The sequence below is a fragment of the Doryrhamphus excisus genome, chromosome 3 (assembly GCF_030265055.1).
Source record: "Doryrhamphus excisus isolate RoL2022-K1 chromosome 3, RoL_Dexc_1.0, whole genome shotgun sequence".
In the NCBI taxonomy this organism is placed as follows: domain Eukaryota; kingdom Metazoa; phylum Chordata; class Actinopteri; order Syngnathiformes; family Syngnathidae; genus Doryrhamphus; species Doryrhamphus excisus.
The window spans coordinates 23,788,179-23,810,035 of NC_080468.1; the positions used below are offsets into that span (position 1 = coordinate 23,788,179).

Sequence of the window (21,857 nt, forward strand, 5' to 3'; positions counted from 1 at the left end):
AATTAAGTTTAGCATTACGTTAATATTGAAAGTCTCTTGGCGAATAATAAAATTATAATTTAACTGCAATTATAAAAAGTAGCTACAAATAGTCTGAGGCACCAAACCCGTAACGAAGAAACAACATTTACAAATAACGTAAATACAACATGAATACACTAAATACAATGTAATTAAATAAAATAGGCCACAAGTTGTAAAAACGTTTACGATGAAAAAAAAAAGATCAGCGAGTGAAATTAAAAAAGTGTCCACATGATGACGACAAATACCAACACAAAATATGAGGCGTAACCGCAAAAGGGAGAAAACCTACAAACACGAAAGACGCTTGGTTAAATAATAAAAAAAAGTAATTCTGCTTAAAAACTGTTTAGACTCGATGTGAGACGTAGCGTAACTATTTTACAAGTCACTTTTAATATTTACAGTGTATTGTTGTGAAGGCTGTCAGCTAGCAGTTCAGTTCCCCCTTGCCTGCCTGTCTGTCTGTCTGTCGTCTTCTCCTCTGACACTCCTCTCAGAGCATGGGAAGCACACCTCACTCTGGACCCCTTCTAGAGTCTCTCTTCACTTTCCAAAAACTTCACTACATGGAGTCCTCAACCAACAGTTTGGGTGAGTGAAATGTTGGGGAATGCTATGACTTGACAAAAACATGACAAGCTTTACAATCTGATATGGTGGCTCTGATTTGTTTTGGAGGCTTGAACAAACAGACATATTTCAAATGGTTGTTCGATAAGGGTATTAGAAAAACACAAATACTAAATATTAACTTTAATGTTGTGTGTGTGTGTGTGTTTTATTTTTGAGGGGGTGAACAGGAAACGTGTGTTGACATTTTAATGGTGTAGTTTCGCCTCGCTGAAGAACGATACATGTTCCGGAAAGTCCCCCTTTTATCGAATCAATACCGATATCCCACTGTGATTAAAGTTAACTCACGTTTACATGTGGCTTATGAGTGCGTAGAACCAGATTTACTATATTTTTATTTAATGAGCCGTTTCCTCATTCTGGTTTACACGCATGATTAAATACAACCGTTTCCCTCTGATTTGTGCTCCCTTTTTTTTGCTGGGATTTTGCTACTTTGGTTGTGTTTGGAATATGGTTGTATCATTTATAGTTGTTGGAGTGGACCACCTGCTTGCTGTCAGAGGACCACTGCTGTCTGCTCAAACACTCAAGGAAGTCTGAAGGATAACATGTTAGTGACTGTCAACATGCAGGAAATAGTATTATCAAATCAAGTTTCCTTGCACAGCTCCTTGTTTTGAGGTACCTTACCTGCACCCCCCAAAAAGTGCTGTTGTTGCATTTAATTGTACATGCATGCTTATCATTACATGTAGCATTAATAATAATTGTTTTTGAATGTGTCTTTTTTGGGCTGTATTTGTGGTCAACTGATTTGCATGCAACACATCATGTGAGAAGCTCAGTGTGGCTTCAAATTAGATAAAAAAAACAACAACAATATTGGAAACTTCTGCCTCGCAGTCATTATAAGATACAAAGACTGTAAAATTAGCTTAAAAGGAAGAACATCCTAAAATAAATCCACAAGGAATGTTGACATTTTGATTGGGAGGCCATACTTTGCATGAATGTAAATCCAAAACCCTGGTCCAATGTGAAAAAGTAATAGCCTCCTAAACCTAATAACGGGTTGGGCCATACTTAGCAGGAACAACTGCAATCAAGCCTTTAACGTGCAATGAGTGTCCTACAGTGCTTTGGAGGAATTTTGGCCCACTCATCTTGGAGGGTTTTCCATCATGAAGTGCCTTTTTAAGATCATGCCACAGCATCTCAATAGGATTCAGATCAGGACTTTGACTAGGCCAATCCAAAGTCTCAATTTTGTGTTTCTTCAGCCATTCAGAGGTGGACTTGCTGGTGTGTTTTGGATTATTGTCCTGCTGCAGAACCCAAGTTGGTTTCAGCTTGGGGTCACCAGCAGATGGCCGGATGTTCTCCTTCAGGATTTTTTGTTAGACAGTAGAATTTATGGTTCCATTTATCACAGCAAGTCTTTCAGGTTCTGAAGCAGCAAAACAGCCACAGACCATCACACTACCACCACCATATTTTAATGATGTTTTTTTATGCCAGATGTTATGCGCTTTTGTCTCATCAGAGTATTTCCCAAAGATCTTGGGGATCATCAAGATGTTTTCTAGCAAAATTGAGATGAGTCTTAATGTTCTTTTTGTTCAGCAGTGGTGTTTGTCCCAGTGTCTTTCTAATGGTGGAGTCATGAACTCTGAGGCAAGTGAGGCCTGCAGGTCTTTTGGATGTTGTTGTGACCTTTTGGATGTGTCATGGCGGCGCTCTTGGGGTCATTTTGGTTGGCCGGCCACTCCTGGGAAGATGCACCACTGTGTGTTCCTCTGGTAAATGCTCTCATTGTGGTTTGCTGGAGTCCCAAAGCTTTAAAAATGGCTTAATAACCTTTTTCAGACTGATAGACCTCAATTACTTTCTTTCTGGGGGTGTGTTACGTGGGTTGGGGGGGGGCAAAAAAACGCTTTTACACACCACTGTAACTGTGTAACTGATCATTGCGTGAAATTTCTGTTCTATCTGGAGCAGTTGTGTTTTTTTTAAACTGCGTGGACAGCAAGCTCCATCTTGCACAATGTTCTTGCCCGCATTTAAGCCCATGCCAAAGATCTGAGCCATTTCAAACGTCACCTCAACCCTTTATCCAGCACCTCATGTTGTCTAATAAAAATAAGCGTTTGATTTGAGGGAAGAGTGCTTCCCATTGGGTAGGGCAGGACAAACCGGTTTTTGTGGGCCCTTTTCCCATAGTGTAGAATGTAACATAATAATAATAAATGAGAGCCAAAGCAGAGCAGTAGTGCAGTGTCACACAGCGTGGTAAGAGAAAATGTGCCGCGCAGGGGGGGCGTACAGGAAGTGGCATGGCAGTTAGTCATCAGATTGAATTGCTTAAGGTCATTGTTCACGAGTGTAGCGGGGTGATTTCAAGACTGCAACCATAAAAGACATGCATGTCACACTCAGCAGAAGTAGCAAGAGTCCTAATTAACATTTGCATAATCATAACTCCCAGCAATGTCAACATGAAATAGAAGCAGGCAGAGTTTGCTATATTTGCTGTTATAATTACTTAAACATTCAACCAGTTTGACGAGAACTGTAACTAGCTTTAGCAAACAACGGCAATGAGTGTGCAGCTGCTTAGCGGACCTTTCCAAATACTGAATCTGGAAGAAGCGTACAAGAACGCTGTAAATTCAATTCCCCTGCTTGTAAAGAGAGTTGACAGCTGGGATTGTTCCATAAATTATAAATAAACATGTTTATTTATTTTGTTATCGTGACTTATGTAGCCAAGTGGTGTCTGCATCTTGTTTATTTACTGCTCCACAGTATGTTTCATGCTCATTATGCTCATTTTAGACGCTTTGTATTGTGTTGTGGACTCCTATAGAGCAGCTACCACACAATAACCCGTACAGAAAGCTTTCTAGATCTTCCAGATCCTGTACCTTTTTGTGCAGCAATTTCATGGATTTCCTGCTTTTGACATCAAACAGTTTAATTCATTCAACCCACGGCCCGCCTTGAGGCACGCCCAGTCCACTGTGATTGGTCTTCCGGATAGGAAGGCCCATGTTTACTTAGTACTGGCAATCTGCAGCTCGTATTCGGAATATATATTTATCATTAAAAACATTAAGCGCACTGTATGTATGTATTCATGGCCTAAATTAAGCATTTCCAAGCATAAAATTGCTAAATTAACAGGAATACAACATACTACATTAAACAGACATGTTTTTTTCAGATTAAAATGAACAAAGCATTATTAGAGCCCTGTAGACATGACAAAACACGACTATAGTCACATTTATACTTTTTTTATTTACAACATATTGCGCAACTGCAGGGTCTTGAGACACATGCTAACTCGCAAACTAGAGAGCTAGCGACCTAAACGGTAGCCTTCAAGTTATTTCCTTTAAACTTAAATAGCCAAAAACTCACCACTTCCACACGGATAGGGAGGATAACTATTAACAGTTATTTAACCTTTAACATGAACATTAATCAAATGTAATAATTATTTCTGGGTACATGATACCATACAGCATCCATATCAAACTTGCGCGGGCCGCACTAACATTAAACTTTCATATCAAGGCGGGGGCCTCAAACTAGTGTCCTGCGGGCCACATTTGGTAGGTTTCCATTGTGCCACATTCTCCACTGTGGCCCCACCGGTCCATGCTGAACATGTGAGCATCCTGCTTGCTATGTTCTCCCCTCGAACAAGAAAACTGCTTTTGCAGGAACTTTCTCATTGAGTGTGAAGTCGAGTCATTAGGTACACCTGAACAACTCACACCTCTTCTTGTAGATGATGTGTCGGCGGATGGCAGCGGAGAGTTCACCGACCGTGCGTGCGTCATGGAGACACGTCTTCAGGCACACGAGGACGAGATCACGCTGCTCAAATCCTCACTGGCGGACGCCCTTCGAAGGATCCACCTGCATGAGCAGCTTCTCCCTGTGCTCAAACAGCAACTCATTGCAGGTTAGCCTCACCTTCTTACAGCAAGCATCTACAGCGTATACAGTGGGGAAAATAAGTATTCCATCCCTGATTTTGTCATTTTTCCTCCCATACAAAGTCCATAAGTAGTTTTATTATAACAGATAAAAAGAAAATGTGAAAAGAAATGTAATTAAGGTTCAATTAAGTTGTAGTTAAACCTCTTCACCACCATGAACAAGACCGTAGACTGTCAAAAGACATCAGGATTGTAGACCTGCACAAGTCTGGAATAAACAACAAAAACCTGATTGCATTTGGCCCCCCATGTCACTCAAAACTCTGGTCAAATAGTCTCCTTTTTTAGTGCTACGTTTGTGCTGTTTTATGAAGTTAAAATGAGCTGTTGTGCTGCTTTTATTTTTGACTTATGACAGTTAATTACAGTACATGGATCACCATTTTTTTTATTAATTTTCAAAATATTTCAGCTTATATCTTAAATAATGTTATTTTTTCCCCCCATAATCGTATGACTTTATTACCATCATATTTTGACTTTACTCTCATAGTATAACTTTTTCCTCAACCTAATTTTCCAAAAATGACAACTTTAGTTGGTTTTGTTTGTCATATTTCTTTTAAATATTTAAACTAAATTGAAATTAATTTTCCACATATTACATGTTTGTGCTTGTAAAATCGTGCCTTTTTTTCTAATTAGAATTGACTTTTTTCTTAATTTTTTTTTACTTTTAAAATACAGCTTTTTTTACCCCATTTTTGCGTTTTTTGAAAAATGTATTTTCCAAATACCGTATTTGAACTTTCTTGTTGTGATTTTTCTTTTCATATTTATGACTTTATTCCCCATAATATTTTGCATTAGTATTATTATTTTTTAATATTAGTCTTGTAACATTTTTTAAAATATTACAACTTTAAAAAAATATTTCTTTAATATTTAAACTTTATGCGACTAAAACGAGTCCCCCACATGCTCGGAATGAAACCAAAATAGTCCATAGTATTTTTTTGTCTTAGGTTAATGCTAATTTGTGCAGTTAAATTAATCTTTGTGCTGCTTTTGTTTTTGAGTTATTAACAATTTAAGTTTTGGCCTATTACATAACCAGCTCAACAGCATGCTCGGAATTCAACCAAAATAGTCAGATTTTTTTGTGCTAGGTCAGGGCTGTTTAGTGCACTTAATCTGGTCAAATAGTCAAATTTTTAGTGCTACGTTTGTGCTGTTTTGCAGTTAAAATTAACGTTTGTACTGCTTTTGTTTTTGAGTTATCGATCAACCAAAGATCACCTAGCCCCCCCTCCCACATGCTTGGAATTCAACCAAAATAGTCTAATTTTTAGTGCTACGTTTATGCTGTTTTGTGCAGTTAAAATGACCATTTATACTGCTTTTGTTTTTGAGTTATTATCGGTCACATGCTCAGAATTCAACCAAAGTGGTCTCATTTTTTGTGCTAGGTTAGTGCTGTTTGTGCAGTTAAAACCTAGCACTAAAAAGTGAGACTACTTTGGTTCGGGTGACCTTTGGTTGACCTAAGTAATAAGCTATAATAACTCAAAAACGAAAGCAAAATTTTAACTTGTACAAACATAGCACTAAAATTAGACTATTTGACCAGTTTTGAGTGAGCTGGAGGGTCAACTCAGTTACAACAAAACCAACGGCAAGGAGCATTTAATTAATAAATTGTGAGGTAAGGATGATTTGGAGAAAGGTGAGGGAGAATCCCAGAATGACGTTGGAGGAGCTGCTTAATGATCTCAAGGGAGTTGGGACCACAGTCACAAAGAAAAGCGTTAGTAAGACACTTTGTTGGAATTAGGACTTAGATCCTGTAGTGGTAACAATATCTTCCTGCTTAAGAATACACATGTACAGGCCCGCCTGAAATTTGACAATCAACACCCAAATGACTCAGACGAGCATGTGATCATGTCGTCAGATAAGGCCAGAATGGAGCATCATGTTGACTTGTTTGATGGCAAAAAAACAAAAAAAAAACTATGGACTTTGTAAGGAGGTAAACTTACAAAATGAACGAGGGATCAGATACTTATTTTCCCCACTGTCCGTCTTATTGTCATGTATCATGCTCAGTAAACCCTGCTGCTGCCAGAATCATCAACCAAGTCTCCTGCCATGATGCTTGTTCTTCCAGCTATGGAGTACGCCAGCCTCATGCCAGGTAGTTGACTCCTGTACTAAAGAACCCGATTGAATACCACTTCTAGTATCATGTTTTCATCTGTTTATTAATTGCTTTTTATAATATACATCAACAAGGGCCAGGGATGAAAAGATATTTGTCATTAAATAATAATCAACGTCAAGATTTTTGTCATTTTTGTTTTTGTTGACCTCACTTATTTTGTCTAGCCAATCAGAACAGATTGTTGTGAGCAGTACAAATGGCCACACAGTATCAGCAGACCCCAGACCAGCCACTGTTGATCGAAGCACCCAGACAGAAGCCAGCAAGACCAGGCTGGATGGAGGTCAAGACGGGGTGTTTTTAACCAAACGGATGCAGAGCCTCCACTTGGAGGACGCCCTCCTACCGCAGGTGTTGGTAGCGGAAGGGACACGGGCCAAGCTGAATCGAGTCCCTGTTATGGACGTGGACGAGGAGGACATGGATGATGATGATGATGAAGAAGAAGGAGGAGTTGGGGAGCAGGACAAGGACTTGAGTTGGATTTCGTCGGTGGAGGAGCCCATTCAGGCTACCACAATCATCAGCCTCCAAGACGGAAGCCGTTCTCCAGAAGATGCCGACTTTTCACCAGCTTCAAGCAGACCTTCGGATCAAAACTCCAGTCCTTTGTCTCCCATCCAGGAAGGACGGAAGAAACCTCTGTGCGTCCTCAGATCAGCACTCTCATCCTCTCACGTCCTTCCAATTCATGCATGGCTTTCAAAGATTAATTCATCTCTTCTCTGGTGTTACTCCAAAACCCAGTTGCACTTCCAGCCATGTTACGTAGTGATTGCTCCACCAACACATTTTGTCTACCCAGTGGGAACATAATGAGTGACACTTCCTAAAAGAGCTTGCTATTAGAGCCAGTGGAAAATGTGACAAGATGTGTCCACACACTTGGATTCAGACAAGTAGTAGTCGTGCAAACGTGACATAAATCTAATAGTGAAGTCACTTTATGGCCAAACAAGCACATGTTGGCATCCGTAGTTCCCAAGCGTTCAACTGGGTTTTACAGGAACACTTCATTTAGACTTTTAGTTTGTCCAAACTTTTTCATACAGAAAGAAATAAAACGATGTTGGAAGGCCATTTTGACATTTTGTACATTCACCTCTTTGTGTTTACCTTATAGGTAAATTACCTTGCCTCATTTTTTTTTAGTACAGACTCATGTATCTGACTGTGTATTGAGTCTAGAACCATCCATTCATTCATTTTCTACCGCTTTTTCCTCATGAGGGCCTCGGGGGGTGCTGGAGCCTATCCCAGGATTGGTCGGTCTGGACTGGTCGCCAGCCAATCACAAGGCACATATAGACAAACAACCATTCACACTCACATTCATACCTATGGACAATTTGGAGTCGCCAATTAACCTAGCATGTTTTTGGAATGTGGGAGGAAACCGGAGTACCCGGAGAAAACCCACGCATGCACGGGGGAGAACATGCAAACTCCACACAGAGATGGCCGAGGGTGGAATTGAACCCTGGTCTCCTAGCTGTGAGGTCTAAAACCATCCATCCATTTTATATTATACCACTTGTACTCACTAGTATCGCGAATGTGTCTTCAGGGAAGTCTGAAATCATCTAAAAACCTAAAATCATTAATTCGTTCATTTTCTACCGCTTTTCCTCACGAGGGTCGCGGGGGTGCTGGAGCCTATCCCAGCTGTCTTTGGGGCGAGAGGCGGGGAACACCCTGGACTGGTCAACCTAAAATCAGAGTAGGGAAAATTTCTAACATGCAATACACAACAAATAATGCGTCCCATTTAGAAAAAAAAGTATAATGTTATATAATGGGCTGCACGGTGACTGGTTAGTGCACAGCTCGGAGACCCAAAGTTTTTTATGTTCTCCTCATGCGTACGTGAGTTTTCTCCAGGTACTCCGGTTTCCTCCCACATTCCAAAAACATGCTAGGTTAATTGGCGTATGAATGTGAGTGTGAATGGTTGTTTGTCTATATGTGCCCTGTGATTGGCTGGCGACCAGTCCAGGGTGTACCCCGCCTCTTGCCCAAAGTCAATTGGGAGCATTTCAGTACACCTATTATGCTCATTTTGGGCACTTTGTATTGAGTTGTGGACTCCTACAGAGCAGCTACACACAATAACCACCACAGAAAGCTTTCTAGATCTTCCAGTTTCGGCACATCTTTCTGCACTGTTTCCATGAACTTCCTGCTTCTGACCCAAAACATCTGGGATAGCCTCCAGCACCCCCCGCGACACTCGTGAGGAAAAGCGGTAGAAAATGAATGAATGAATGAATGTTTAGTTTTGGACGTTGCTGTGTTTTCCCCCGGTCGGCCACCAGGTACATCTCCTGTCGTGGACCAATCACCTGTTTTATACAAAGGGACACCACCTGCCTGCGTTAGAATAGAATCCAATGCAAAGGCTGCATCATTATGCACGGTATTACCGAACAATATGTTTATTATTGGGGGTAAGCAAGTCTAGGGTGTACCCCGCCTCTCGCCCAAAGACAGCTGGGATAGGCTCCAGCTTGCCCGTGACCCTAGTAAGGATAAGCGGTATAGAAAATGAATGGCTGGTTATCCAGAAGGAAAAATCAAAGCCAAGTTGTCCACAAAAAAAAATGGCCACATTTTGGATACCCTGTATTTTGGTCAACTGTTATCTTTTCATCATTGTCTTTCCATTGTGGTTTCCTGGAATCAATCAACAAACTGGTCCTGTCTTTCTGGGTCTGTGTGATGAGACGCCGCTGACCTCGGTTGACGTGGGCATGTGCACGCATGCTTTTGTTGACTTACCCTTCTCCCTTGCCTTGTTGTGGTTTGTCAGCTTGCTGGCTGATGGTTGACACATGCTGCTGCTCTACTCTTTCATGCTTTGTTCTGCTGCATGTCTCTCACAAATCACCACCACAGGGCAGACGCTGGCAATGGATGGAATCATTCCACTAGGAATGAAACCAACATGCATTTAAATTTCAATTATTTTTAATTTTTTTGCAGAGTGAGAACCAACAGTGAGAAACTGGCGAACCGGAAGAGGCAGGTCAGACATCTGGACAAGAAAGCCGCGTCCTCGGCCAACCTCTTGAGCAGCTCGCCAAGCTTGGAGAAGTAACGCACACGTGCACGAGTTATTACTTTTAACGTTTTGCTGATTCTTTCTTGCTTTTCTCACAGTCGTGCCAGGGAGCTTATCGCCAGTGCAGGTACTGTAATGTTTCTTTGTGTTGCTGTGACTTGTGCGGCAGCAACAGCAGCCAAGTTGACCGCATTAGTGGTTAAGAGTAGTTTTTTACGAGTTGAGATGTATTTTAAGGCAGCATTCCGACACAGTGGAGGAATCCTTTACTCCCACTTATGCAGGTGAATCAAAAGCACTACCATAATAATCTAATGTAAGTATCAGGATTGAACATATTAACTGAGCTGTTCCTCATTAAAAAGGCGACAGTAATAACTAAGCTTTCATTTAATTATTGTACTTGTTTTTTATTAATATTACTTTAGGTCTGAGTTGTGACTGAAAATGACGATTTTAGCTCAAACCAGTAGTCTCGAACCCATACAGAGGTTCTCTAATCTACGTATAGAATTTCCAGTTATAATGACGCACCATTTGTTTTCACAATATTATGTAATAACACAGATAAGAAATATACAATGTGGAGAAAAGGAAAAAGGTTTTAATTGGTTTTAGTGAGCTCTGATGAAAAGCTGGAAGCTCCTTCATTGTGTTTAATCTCTCAGCTTGATCAGATCAGTTTGAATAATTTTGCTGATAGTGCAAAATTATTTCATTGTTCAATAAAATGTTATGTATTAAGTAAATACTGTTCAATTATGCGGCGGCACGGTGGTCTAGTGGTTAGCGCGCAGACCTCACAGCTCGGAGACAAGGGTTCAATTCCACCCTCAGTTTGCATGTTCCCCCCGTGCATGCATGGGTTTTCCTCCCACATTCCCACATTATGAATGTGAGTGTGAATGGTTGTTTGTCTATATGTGCCCTGTGATTGGCTGGCGACCAGTCCAGGGTGTACCCCGCCTCTCGCCCAAAGACAGCTGGGATAGGCTCCAGCACCCCCCACGACCCTCGTGAGGAAAAAGCAGTAGAAAATGAATGTTCAATTATGCATTTTTACCATATGTTTTGCTCATTGTGGTTAGAACGTCAAATTCAGAGCATTTGTGGGTGCATTGTTGTGGTCTACATGTTGTTGAGTTGAGGGCTTATCTTTTGTCTTTTTTTGTTTGGTCTCCTCTCACAGGCTCCAGAAGAGGAACGTACAGTCAAGGTAGACTTCTCATCACCTAAATTGAACATACTGTGGTCATGGTCATGGTTTGATTCTTTTATACAGATTGTTGTATACATTCTTAACTTGTGTGTTTACATTGTACAGTATCAAATCTTTATTCATTTCCTGTGTTGTTAGTCACCACTTAAAAAATAGAGCAATAGGGATATCATATGTAGTGATGGAGGACATACAGAAGAACAAAGCATTCAGAGGAGTTCAAAGGAACATGAAGTGTTTGGTTTTAAGATAAGAAGTCTTTTAAGAAGTATTTTACAACTGCTAACAACAGAATGAATGGATGACAGGAAACCTCTTCTCTAAAAATTCTATGCTACCCCGTAAAGACTGGGAAATAACAACAGACCGAGGAAAATTCCGCATCGAATGAAGTAGTGCTATATTGTTAAGGTGGCAGAAACCGCCACAAAGCCGCCATGACTCATCCGCCTTTTGCACCATGTGGAGGGGCTAGGCCTACAGTCCGTTGCTGGTACATACAGGTGTATGATACTCTGATGCTGTGTTTGTTTTCCAGAACAGTCCATCAAGATGTTCATCCGGGGCCGTCCCATAACCATGTACATCCCCTCCAACATCCAGAATTATGAAGAACTGAAGATGGAGCCACCCTCCGAGAGGCTGGAGCTGGACTGGGTGTATCCACTACTTAAATGTTGATTGACATGCTGTACTCATTCATTCATTCATTCATTTTCTACCGCTTTTTCCTCACGAAGGTCACGGGGGTGCTGGAGCCTATCCCAGCCGTCTTCGGGCGAGAGGCGTTGTACACCCTGGACTGGTCACCAGCCAATCACAGGGCACATATAGACAAACAACCATTCACACTCACATTCATACCTATGGACAATTTGGAGTCGCCAATTAACCTAGCATGTTTTTGGAATGTGGGAGGAAACCGGAGTACCCGGAGAAAACCCATGCATGCACGGGGAGAACATGCAAACTCCACACAGAGATGGACGAGGGTGGAATTGAACCCTGGTCTGACATGTTGTACTAAAGTTAAAAAAAAATCTACCTTGACCGTATCACAACAGCTATGGTTATCGCGGAAGGGACTGTCGTGCCAACCTGTACTTCCTCCCGACGGGTGAAGCAGTCTACTTCACAGCCTGCGTCATTGTCCTGTACCATATCAACAAGCGCACACAACGCCACTACCGCAAACACACTGATTGTGTTCGCTGGTTAGTAGACAATAATATCCTTTTTACTTGATGTCAGGGATTTTACTTGGTTTTACTTGACTTAAATTTATGTTGTCTCACAGTCTCACAGTGCATCCTGATAAGGTACGAATAGCATCGGGCCAAACAGCGGGCGTGGATAAAGACAGCAAGGTTAGTGTGGAAATTAAATTGTTCATGTATGGCTTCACTATAATGAAAATGTTATTCATTGTGTCTTGTAGCCTCTGCAGCCGTGTATTCATATTTGGGACTCAGCCACTTTGGTAACCCTGCAGCAAATCGGACTTGGAGCCTTCCAGAGAGGAGTAGGATCTGTTGCCTTTTCCACAATGGTGAGGATACTTAAATGATTCCATTAGATGCTGACGAAAGTCCCACAGTGGGAACATTCTACTGTTTTTTTTGTTAACTATTAGTCAGTGACAAGAAAGCTGAACGCAATGCAATTTTAAATAAAACTTTTTATTATTAAGGAAGAAAACAATCCAAATGTACATGGCCCTGCGTGAAAAAGTGAAAGTCTTATTCTCGTAGACCCAATCTCATATATCATCTCCTGTGTCTTGTGACACCCCTAGCCTTTTGTCAGTAATGTATATGACATCCTTGATTGTTTTGTTTTCAGGATTCCGGCGTTTTCCTGTGCGTGATTGATGACTCCAATGAACACATGTTGTCAGTATGGGACTGCACAAAAGGCACCAAGCTAGCGGAGATAAAGGTAGAGGAGAGAAGTGGAAGCTTTTTCCATGTAAACCACTATGTTATTATTATGTTCGCTGTTTGAACGGCATTTAATGTCTACAACAGGGGTCTCATACTCAATTTACCTGGGGGCCACTGGAGCTAGGGTCTGGGCAAGGCTGGGCTGCATCAGGTTTTCAAAAAAAAACAAAACGCATTTATTAAAAACAGAAAAATGAATAAACTTTGCTTTGGTTTCGATTTTCTACAAGAAAAGCTCTGATAAAACATTCCACTGTTCTCAAATATCTTACTTTTTATTTTTCTACACAAAATAAGATGAAAAATAAATAAACAAATCAAGAATAAAGAAAATCAACCAATCAGTAATAAATAAATATAATAATAATAATAAAACGGCAAATAATACAAACTTAAGAAACCACATATAGTTGGTGGTTAGACAAATTATTTTTTTCAGATTAAAATGAACAAAGCATTATTAGAGCCCTGTAGACATGACAGAACACGACTATAGTCACATTTATACTCTTTTAAATTTACAACATATTGCGCAACTGCAGGGTCTTGAGACACATGCTAACTCGCAAACTAGAGAGCTAGCGACCTAAACGGTAGCCTTCAAGTTATTTCCTTTAAACTTAAATAGCCAAAAACGTACCACTTCCACACGGATAGGGAGGATAACTATTAACAGTTATTTAACCTTTAACATGAACATTAATCAAACGTAATATTTTTTCTGGGTACATGATACCATACAGCATCCAACATTATACTTTATACTTTATACATACAACATTAAACTTTCATATCAAGGCGGGGGCCTCAAACTAGTGTCCTGCGGGCCACATTTGGCCCGCGGGCCGCGTGTTTGAGACCCCTGGTCTACAAGGACATTAGATTTTCTTGCCATGCGGAAAGGCAGCACCGTGCTGGATGGCCCAGCACTGACCCACAATGTATAAACATACAAGTTGGTCCAAGTGGAACAAGATAATTACACCCACACTCCCCTTTGGACTGTTTTGGGATAGTCCATGTGCCATCTTACAGAATGTGCATGAATGAGCTTTTTGTGTTTGACTGTACATCATTGCAACACGGCGAGAAACATCTGCCAGACATCCTGGAAGCTTCATTAAGACTTTATTAAAGTTGGTTTGGGCCAGCTGCAACAACATGGAATAATGTTGGAAATGGTAGACCAGCAGCCCCATGCTTGGTGATGGTAATGGTTTAGTTTATTTGCAACGTGCCTAATAAAGTTATATTGAAGTACATCACATGTGTACACAAGTCAACACGTTTGAAAAGGAGTCGGAGGAATCAGAACTGATTTAGCTTACCCTTTCACTGTCTCAGCCATTAGTTATAGTTGCTGTGTTTACAGTGTACCATGTTAGCAATTTTGTACTCATGAAAGAAAACACTAAAGATATGCAATAGTCAAGTTAATAGTTAGTATAAAGTACAGGCTATATGATAAACAATACCTTAATTTAATGGTACAACTGACATAATATTATTGTGAAGATAAATACACAATAAACTCTGATGCTAGGCTGATTTAAATCAGGCTGCACGGTGTCGAAGTGGTTAGCACCCGGGTTTGATTCCCCACTCGGGCATCTCTGTGTGCATACTCCGGTTTCCTCCCACATTCCAAAAACATGCTAGGTTAATTGGCGACTCCAAATTGTCCATAGGTATGAATGTGAGTGTGAATGGTTGTTTGTCTATATGTGCCCTGTGATTGGCTGGCGACCAGTCCATGGTGGTTCAGCAATGGTTCAGCATTCTTCCTCCTTATTATTGTTGTTTTGGGGCTTTTTCTGCGGGACAATTGCATGAGGATTTATCTTTATTTTTATGCCGGATGTCCTTCTTAATGCATCCCTGGCCGAGAATCAAACCCACGCCCTCTTCTATGTATGAAAGGCGGAAGCAAGTACCATTACATCACCAAGAGTAGTACCTTCCTTCTGCCTTGTAAACACCTTAAACTGACTCATACTAGCACACCAAGTTCTTTGGTCATATTTTTACGTGAGGTAGTATTTTTCCTGTAGCTGTATATTATTGGATAGCAGGTTGTTGTTTGTTTTGTGTTTCAATATTTGTGATTCAATGAATCAAGGGTTTGTGTGCGTTCCCTTTATTAACCAGCACAATCCCTATTTGTGTTATCATAACTGCTGCCCTCAGTAAAGGCTTGTGTTTACCCTGATATAAGAAGTGAGCTTTCTTTCATTCATTCATTTTCTACCGCTTTTTCCTCACGAGGGTGCTGGAGCCTATCTGGACCGGTCGCCAGCCAATCACAGGGCACATATAGACAAACAACCATTCACACTCACATTCATACCTATGGACAATTTGGAGTCACCAATTAACCTAGCATGTGTTTGGAATGTGGGAGGAAACCGGAGTACCCGGAGAAAACCCACACATGCAAACTCCACACAGAGATGGCCGAGGGTGGAATTGAACCCTGGTCTCCTAGCTGTGAGGTCTGCGCGCTAACCACTTGACCGCCGTGCCGCCCGAGCTTTGTTTCATTATCAGTTTATTCTTGCTATTGTGTTTTTTTAAGACCACCAACGAGGCCGTGTTTGCCGTGGACTTCCATCCCGGTGACAGCAGCAACATCATCACTTGTGGTAAATCCCACGTCTACTTCTGGACTCTGAACGCGGGTCAGTTCACCAAGAAGCAAGGCATCTTTGGAGTAAGGCGTCACTTTCACTTCCCTTATCAGTGTGTTTGCTCGTAAGACAAATGCAGAAGTCGAGTTCAAACAAAGACAGAAGTGAAATCGGAGGAATGAAATGAATTGAATTTGCACCAATGCAGATATCAAACTTGTTTCATTTCAGAAATACAAGAAGCCCAAGTTTATCCAGTGTTTTGTGTTCAGCCTGACTGGTGAGGTTCTGACTGGAGATTCAGAAGGGAACATCCTGACATGGGGAAAGTCTGCTGCAGATATCAAAACTCTTGGAAAAGGAGCCAAAGGTCAGTACTGGAAGGCCAAATACTCATTTAAAGGGTTGGGGGTTAGGTCTTACCTCAGGTAGGGGACTTTGAGTATCTCTGGATCTTCACGAGTGAGGGAAAGCTGGAGCTTGACATCAACATGTGGATGCAAAGCTCTCAATTTATTGGTGGACCTACACTATGTTCTTACCCTCATCTATGTGCACAAAACTTGGGTAGTGCAAAACCATAAAAACTTGTGCGGAACTTGATCATCCAGAAGAGACTTGAGGTGATTTTGGGGACGTCTTTCTGGTGCGGTGTTCTGGGCATGCTCAACTGGGAGAATTGTGTCCTGGCCTGGTGCTCCCACCCGTTCCACCCACTCCGGTGGATCTGAAAGAGGTGGCCAGGGATTCTCTACTGATACTGATACTGATACTGGGTGTGATGTGTTTTGATGTCATTCAAAAAAAACTTTATCTTTGCTGTCAAAAACATTTCTAGAAACTCTCCAGATTATGCGACAGACCAGAGCGCACGAAGGCAGCGTGTTTACCTTATGCAACCTGCAGGGTGGCGCCTTGCTCAGCGGCGGCAGCAAAGACCGCAAGATCATCCGCTGGAGTGCAGACCTGGCCCCCGAACGAGAGTGTGAGGTGAACCTGGACTCTGTGTTTGTTTGTGTGGTGTCTGTCGACGTTTACAGCAAGGGTGTCCAAAGTGCGACACGGGGGAAATTTGCGGGCCAAAGCTTGATTTTACTGGCTCGCAGCACTTCATTCATTCATTCATTTTCTACCGCTTTTTCCTGGAGGCTATCCCAGCTGTCTTCGGGCGAGACTGGTCGCCAACCAATCACAGGGCACATATAGACAAACAACCATTCACACTCACATTCATACCTATGGACAATTTGGAGTCACAAATTAACCTAGCATGTTTTTGGAATGTGGGAGGAAACCAGAGTACCCGGAGAAAACCCACGCATGCACGGGGAGAACATGCAAACTCCACAAAGAGATGGCCGAGTGTGGAATTGAATCCTGGTCTCCTAGCTGTGAGGTCTGCGCGCTAACCACTGGACCCCTGTGCCGCCCTTAATTAATCTTCTCCACACAAATCCATCAAAGTCCTCATCTTCTGTATCTGAAGTGAACAGCCGTGCAATTTTGCCATTAAACGGGTCGGGTTCCATCTTATCATTGTCGGAGTCAGTCTCGTTGTCAGGTAGATGTTCAGCAATGATGTCATAACATAATTTTTTTAAACGGAGTGGTGAGGAAGGACAAAGTAAGGAGCCAAAAACTACCACTTTCACACACCATGGGAGTAGAACATTTTTCACTCCATCGTTTCGGACATGCCATTTCAGTGCCCAATGCATGTGGACTGTAACTATTTGATTTGCGACTACTGTATAAGCTGTTCTATGTAAAACGTATGAGCATGTCTATGTTGGATCGACGTTTCGGTGTTTCAATACGCTGGTTTGCAAAATGAGTGAAAATTGTTGCATCCAGATTCCGGAGAATTTTGGGGCGGTCCGCACCATTGCTGACATGGATGGAGAGGAACTGTTAGTTGGAACAACAAGAAACGCTATCCTCAGAGGCACCTTCTCTGACGGATTTGTGGCCATCGTGCAAGTATGGACATCATCTCACTTTGTAGTTTTGAGCAAATATTTCCATAACAAGACTTACGTTACTCTGCTCTACTACAGGGTCACGTCGACGAAATGTGGGGGCTGGCGACGCATCCTTCCGTAAATGTCTTCCTCTCCTGCGGCCATGACAGGCAGGTGTGTGTATGGAACACTGAGGAACACAAACTGGACTGGTCCATCTCCTTGGAGGTATGCAAGAACAGATTATCGTTGGAGATGGAGTCTGGATTTCTAAACTAGGCGGTCCTGTTTGTTCTTCAGGAGTACGGCCTGTGTGCTGACTTCTGCCCAAATGGATCAGTGGTTTCAGTCGGCCTTAACACAGGAAGGTAGCACATACATTGAGACTGTACGTGTAGTAAAAGCAGCGTTAATTAGCAGGGTTGCTAAGCGTGGCTTTGCTTTACTGACACCGCTAACAGATGGGTGGTCCTGGATCTGCTAACCAGGGAGGTAATCTCTGAGTCCGTTGACGGGAACGAGCAGCTGTCCGTCATGAGGTACTCTCCAGGTAGGATACCGCACCGTTATCTCAAAGGTCAGAACTACAGTATGTTGTAGTATTATGATGCGTGTTTGTAGATGGCAGCTGTCTGGCTGTGGGCTCACATGATAACTTCATTTACATCTACAACGTGACGGAAAGTGGGCGGCGCTACACTCGCTTTGGGAGATGCAATGTGAGATCCATCATATTTGTAATTTAATTATACAATTCATTATTTTCTACTAGACCAGGGTTCAATTCCACCCTCAATTCCACCCCGTGCATGCGTGGGTTTTCTCCGGGTAGTCCGGTTTCCTCCCACATTCCAAAAACATGCTAGGTTAATTGGCGACTCCAAATTGTCCATAGGTATGAATGTGAGTGTGAATGGTTGTTTGTCTATATGTGCCCTGTGATTGGCTGGCGACCAGTCCAGGGTGTACCCCGCCTCTCGCCCAAAGACAGCTGGGATAGGCTCCAGCACCCCCCTCCCCCCGCGACCCTCATGAGGAAAAGCGGTAGAAAATGAATGAATGAATGAATTAATTAATTTCAACTAGACCAGGGTTCAATTCCACCCTCGGCTATCTCTGTGTGGAGTTTGCATGTTCTCCCCGTGCATGCGTGGGTTTTCTCCGGGTACTCCGGTTTCCTCCCACATTCCAAAAACATGCTAGGTTAATTGGCGTATGAATGTGAGTGTGAATGGTTGTTTGTCTATATGTGCCCTGTGATTGGCTGGCCACCAGTCCAGGGTGTACCCTGCCTCTCGCCCGAAAACAGCTGGGATAGGCTCCAGCACCCCCCCGCGACCCTCGTGAGGAAAAGCGGTAGAAAATGAATGAATGAATTAATTAATTAATTTCAACTAGACCAGGGTTCAATTCCACCCTCGGCCATCTCTGTGTGGAGTTTGCATGTTCTCCCCGTGCATGCGTGGGTTTTCTCCGGGTACTCCGGTTTCCTCCCACATTCCAAAAACATGCTAGGTTAATTGGCGACTCCAAATTGTCCATAGGTATGAATGTGAGTGTGAATGGTTGTTTGTCTATATGTGCCCTGTGATTGGCTGGATTGGATTTGAAGGAGCTTCAGAAAACAAGATGAAGAAATTACAATGAGAGAGAAAATGTTTGACTAAGCAATTTATCACAAACATTAAAGTGAAATTGTCTTTGACAGTAGTGTCAATATGTGCATGTTTATCTCATCAGGGTCACTCCAGTTTCATAACTCATTTGGATTGGTCCAAAGATGGAAGGTACATTATGTCTAATTCAGGCGACTATGAGATCCTCTACTGTAAGTAACTTCACACCCGTGCATTTACGTGCGGTGTCATTTATGGCGTATTCATTAACGCGTAAGTGTTGCAGGGGACATTGCTACAGGCTGCAAACTGATGAGGAATCGCTTTGAGAGCAAAGACAGGGAATGGGCCTCCTACACCTGCGTGCTGGGATTCCACGTCATGGGTGAGGGATCAAACAGGAAGTGAATGTGTGGAAAGTGACTGTTGGCTGTTTTGCTGCAGGTGTGTGGTTAGAGGGCTCCGATGGCACGGACATCAATGCGCTGTGTCGCTCCCACAGCGAGAGCGTGGTGGCAGTGGCGGATGACTTCTGCAAAGTCCATCTTTTCCAGTACCCCTGTCCCAAACCGAAGGTACATGCACTGCCAATATTAATCGAATAATACGAAAACTGGGATGTTCGAAAACTGAAGCTCCGTTGTATTGTACTTATGTCATAATAATAAAAATATGCTTTGTCATGTTTAAGGGAGTTAAGATACAGGCTCTTTCATACTATATATAACATATTAGTCTGTCGACGTTTACAGCAAGGGTGTCCAAAGTGCGACACGGGGGAAATTTGTGGGCTAAAGCTTGATTTTACTGGCTCGCAGCACTTCATTCATTCATTCATTTTCTACCGCTTTTTCCTGGAGCCTATCCCAGCTGTCTTCGGGCGAGAGGCGGGGTACACCCTGGACTGGTCGCCAGCCAATCACAGGGCACATATAGACAAACAACCATTCACACTCACATTCATACCAATGGACAATTTGGAGTCGCCAATTAACCTAGCATGTTATTGGAATGTGGGAGGAAACCAGAGTACCCGGAGAAAACCCATGCATGCACAGGGAGAACATGCTCTCCCCGTGCAGGCGTGGGTTTCCTCCCACATTCCAAAAACATGCTAGGTTAATTAGTGACTCCAAATTGTCCATAGGTATGAATGTGAGTGTGAATGGTTGTTTGTCTATATGTGCCCTGTGATTGGCTGGCGACCAGTCCAGGGTGTACCCCACCTCACGCCCGAAGACAGCTGGGATAGGCTCCAGCACCCCCCTCGACCCTCATGAGGGAAAGCGGTAGAAAATGAATGAATGAATGATTTTTCAGAAAAAGTTTGGACCCCTAGTGTCAGGCCTCATTCATTACACCATGCAATACTTCCCTTTCATTATAAAACTAAAAATAGTCTGACTGTAATAGCAGCCTCCATGTTTTTTTTTCTGCATTCACCACAGTTTTTTTTTTCCCCTCCTTCATACCATCGCTATCTGCCTGCTCCAGGCGCCCAGCCACAGGTACGAGGGCCACGGCAGCCACGTCACCAACGTGCGCTTCACCCACAGCGACTCCCATCTGCTCTCCATGGGCGGCAAGGACACGTGCATCCTCCAGTGGAGAGTGATTCTGCCGAACTCGACCTCATCGACCGCCGCCAGCTCTCCAGAACCTGCTAGCAGCAGCTAGAACGGAAAAAGGACAGAAGAAGAAGAAGAAGAAGAGCAGCATACATGAAGCCAGTGGATAGCTGCCAGAGTTGCACACATGTACAGAAGGCCTCTACAGGACTAACATGCATAAGAAATGACCGTGAAACTGGAACATCCTGTCCTTTTGGCTTTTAGAAACTAAGTGTAAAATGTGACTATTGAGCGAACATTTTTGTAATTGATCAATATTTTGCTATATTTCTACAATGTGGTATGTTTTGTAACTATAACGGGAACATCATATCCCTTTGGATCTCAGAAACTAAGTGCAAAATGTGACTATTAAGACAACATTGTGTGTATGACACTGTAATTTAGCTATATTTTGCTATATTTCTACAATATGTTTTAACTATTTGATGGATATAGGCTGCCTTTATGCTTACATCAGAGATGTGTGAAATTATTTTAATTGGTTTGTTACACTTTCTAATAATAGAATTAATTCATTATTAATTGTAGAGATTATATGATACACACAAAAGCTAAGATGCTAATGTTTTGCTGTATTGTTTAACATAAACTGGCCAACAAAATCTAGCGTTCCCAAAAGTGTTCCCACTTGCATCCTTTAATTTTTTTTCTCAATGCAATACACTCTTTTCAACCAAACAATGTAAGAGCACCACCGCCAACTGGTAGGTGTGGATAAAAAAACAGATTGAACAAACAAATAAATGATTATATTTGTTATAATTTGAATTTAAACTGTCATGGCTTTCACTCACTGCAGTCTTGGATACACATACATGCCCGTCATGCGTACACATTCACAACAACAGTCTCAGAGAAGTTATGAGTATATAAATAAAATAAATTATGAGTATAAAATAAAATAAATTATAAGTATACTGTACATTCTATGACAGTTAACCTAATTACACTGTGTCAAATTGCTTTCATTAGCTAATAATAAATACACCTAATTCATGTGCGTGTTACAGCAGAGATGG

General features: G+C 42.1%; 1 protein-coding gene across 3 annotated transcripts; it reads left to right on the plus strand.

The window, feature by feature from the left end:
- The first annotated feature begins 39 nt into the window (after positions 1-39).
- eml3 (EMAP like 3) lies at positions 40-21,590 on the plus strand. Of its 3 annotated transcripts, XM_058067905.1 has the most exons (24): positions 44-618; positions 4,400-4,576; positions 6,663-6,750; positions 6,942-7,421; positions 9,760-9,870; positions 9,937-9,965; positions 11,028-11,054; positions 11,596-11,716; positions 12,122-12,271; positions 12,355-12,424; positions 12,496-12,606; positions 12,900-12,995; positions 15,576-15,710; positions 15,859-15,997; positions 16,466-16,617; positions 17,482-17,607; positions 17,685-17,816; positions 17,889-17,956; positions 18,050-18,138; positions 18,210-18,307; positions 19,329-19,416; positions 19,491-19,589; positions 19,649-19,779; positions 20,699-21,590. In XM_058067905.1, exons 1-24 carry the CDS (start codon positions 528-530, stop codon positions 20,879-20,881), a joined length of 2,991 nt encoding a protein of 996 aa, XP_057923888.1. In that variant the 5' UTR covers positions 44-527; the 3' UTR covers positions 20,882-21,590. The 3 variants fall into 3 exon arrangements, 2 of the variants coding, with proteins under 2 accessions (XP_057923889.1, XP_057923888.1); XM_058067906.1 differs by lacking the exon at positions 6,942-7,421 and having other exon boundaries at positions 43-618; XR_009129077.1 differs by lacking the exons at positions 18,210-18,307; positions 20,699-21,590 and having other exon boundaries at positions 40-618; positions 19,649-19,698.
- Positions 21,591-21,857: the final 267 nt, after the last annotated feature.

What these genes read in the sequence shown, in the direction of transcription:
- eml3 (XM_058067905.1), top strand. Translation starts at nt 528, where the DNA reads ATGGGAAGCACACCTCACTCTGGACCCCTTCTAGAGTCTCTCTTCACT. An exon ending in GATTTGTGGCCATCGTGCAA is followed by an intron (nt 17,608 to 17,684) that starts GTATGGACATCA and finishes GCTCTACTACAG; the next exon opens with GGTCACGTCGACGAAATGTG. An exon ending in GTCGGCCTTAACACAGGAAG is followed by an intron (nt 17,957 to 18,049) that starts GTAGCACATACA and finishes CACCGCTAACAG; the next exon opens with ATGGGTGGTCCTGGATCTGC.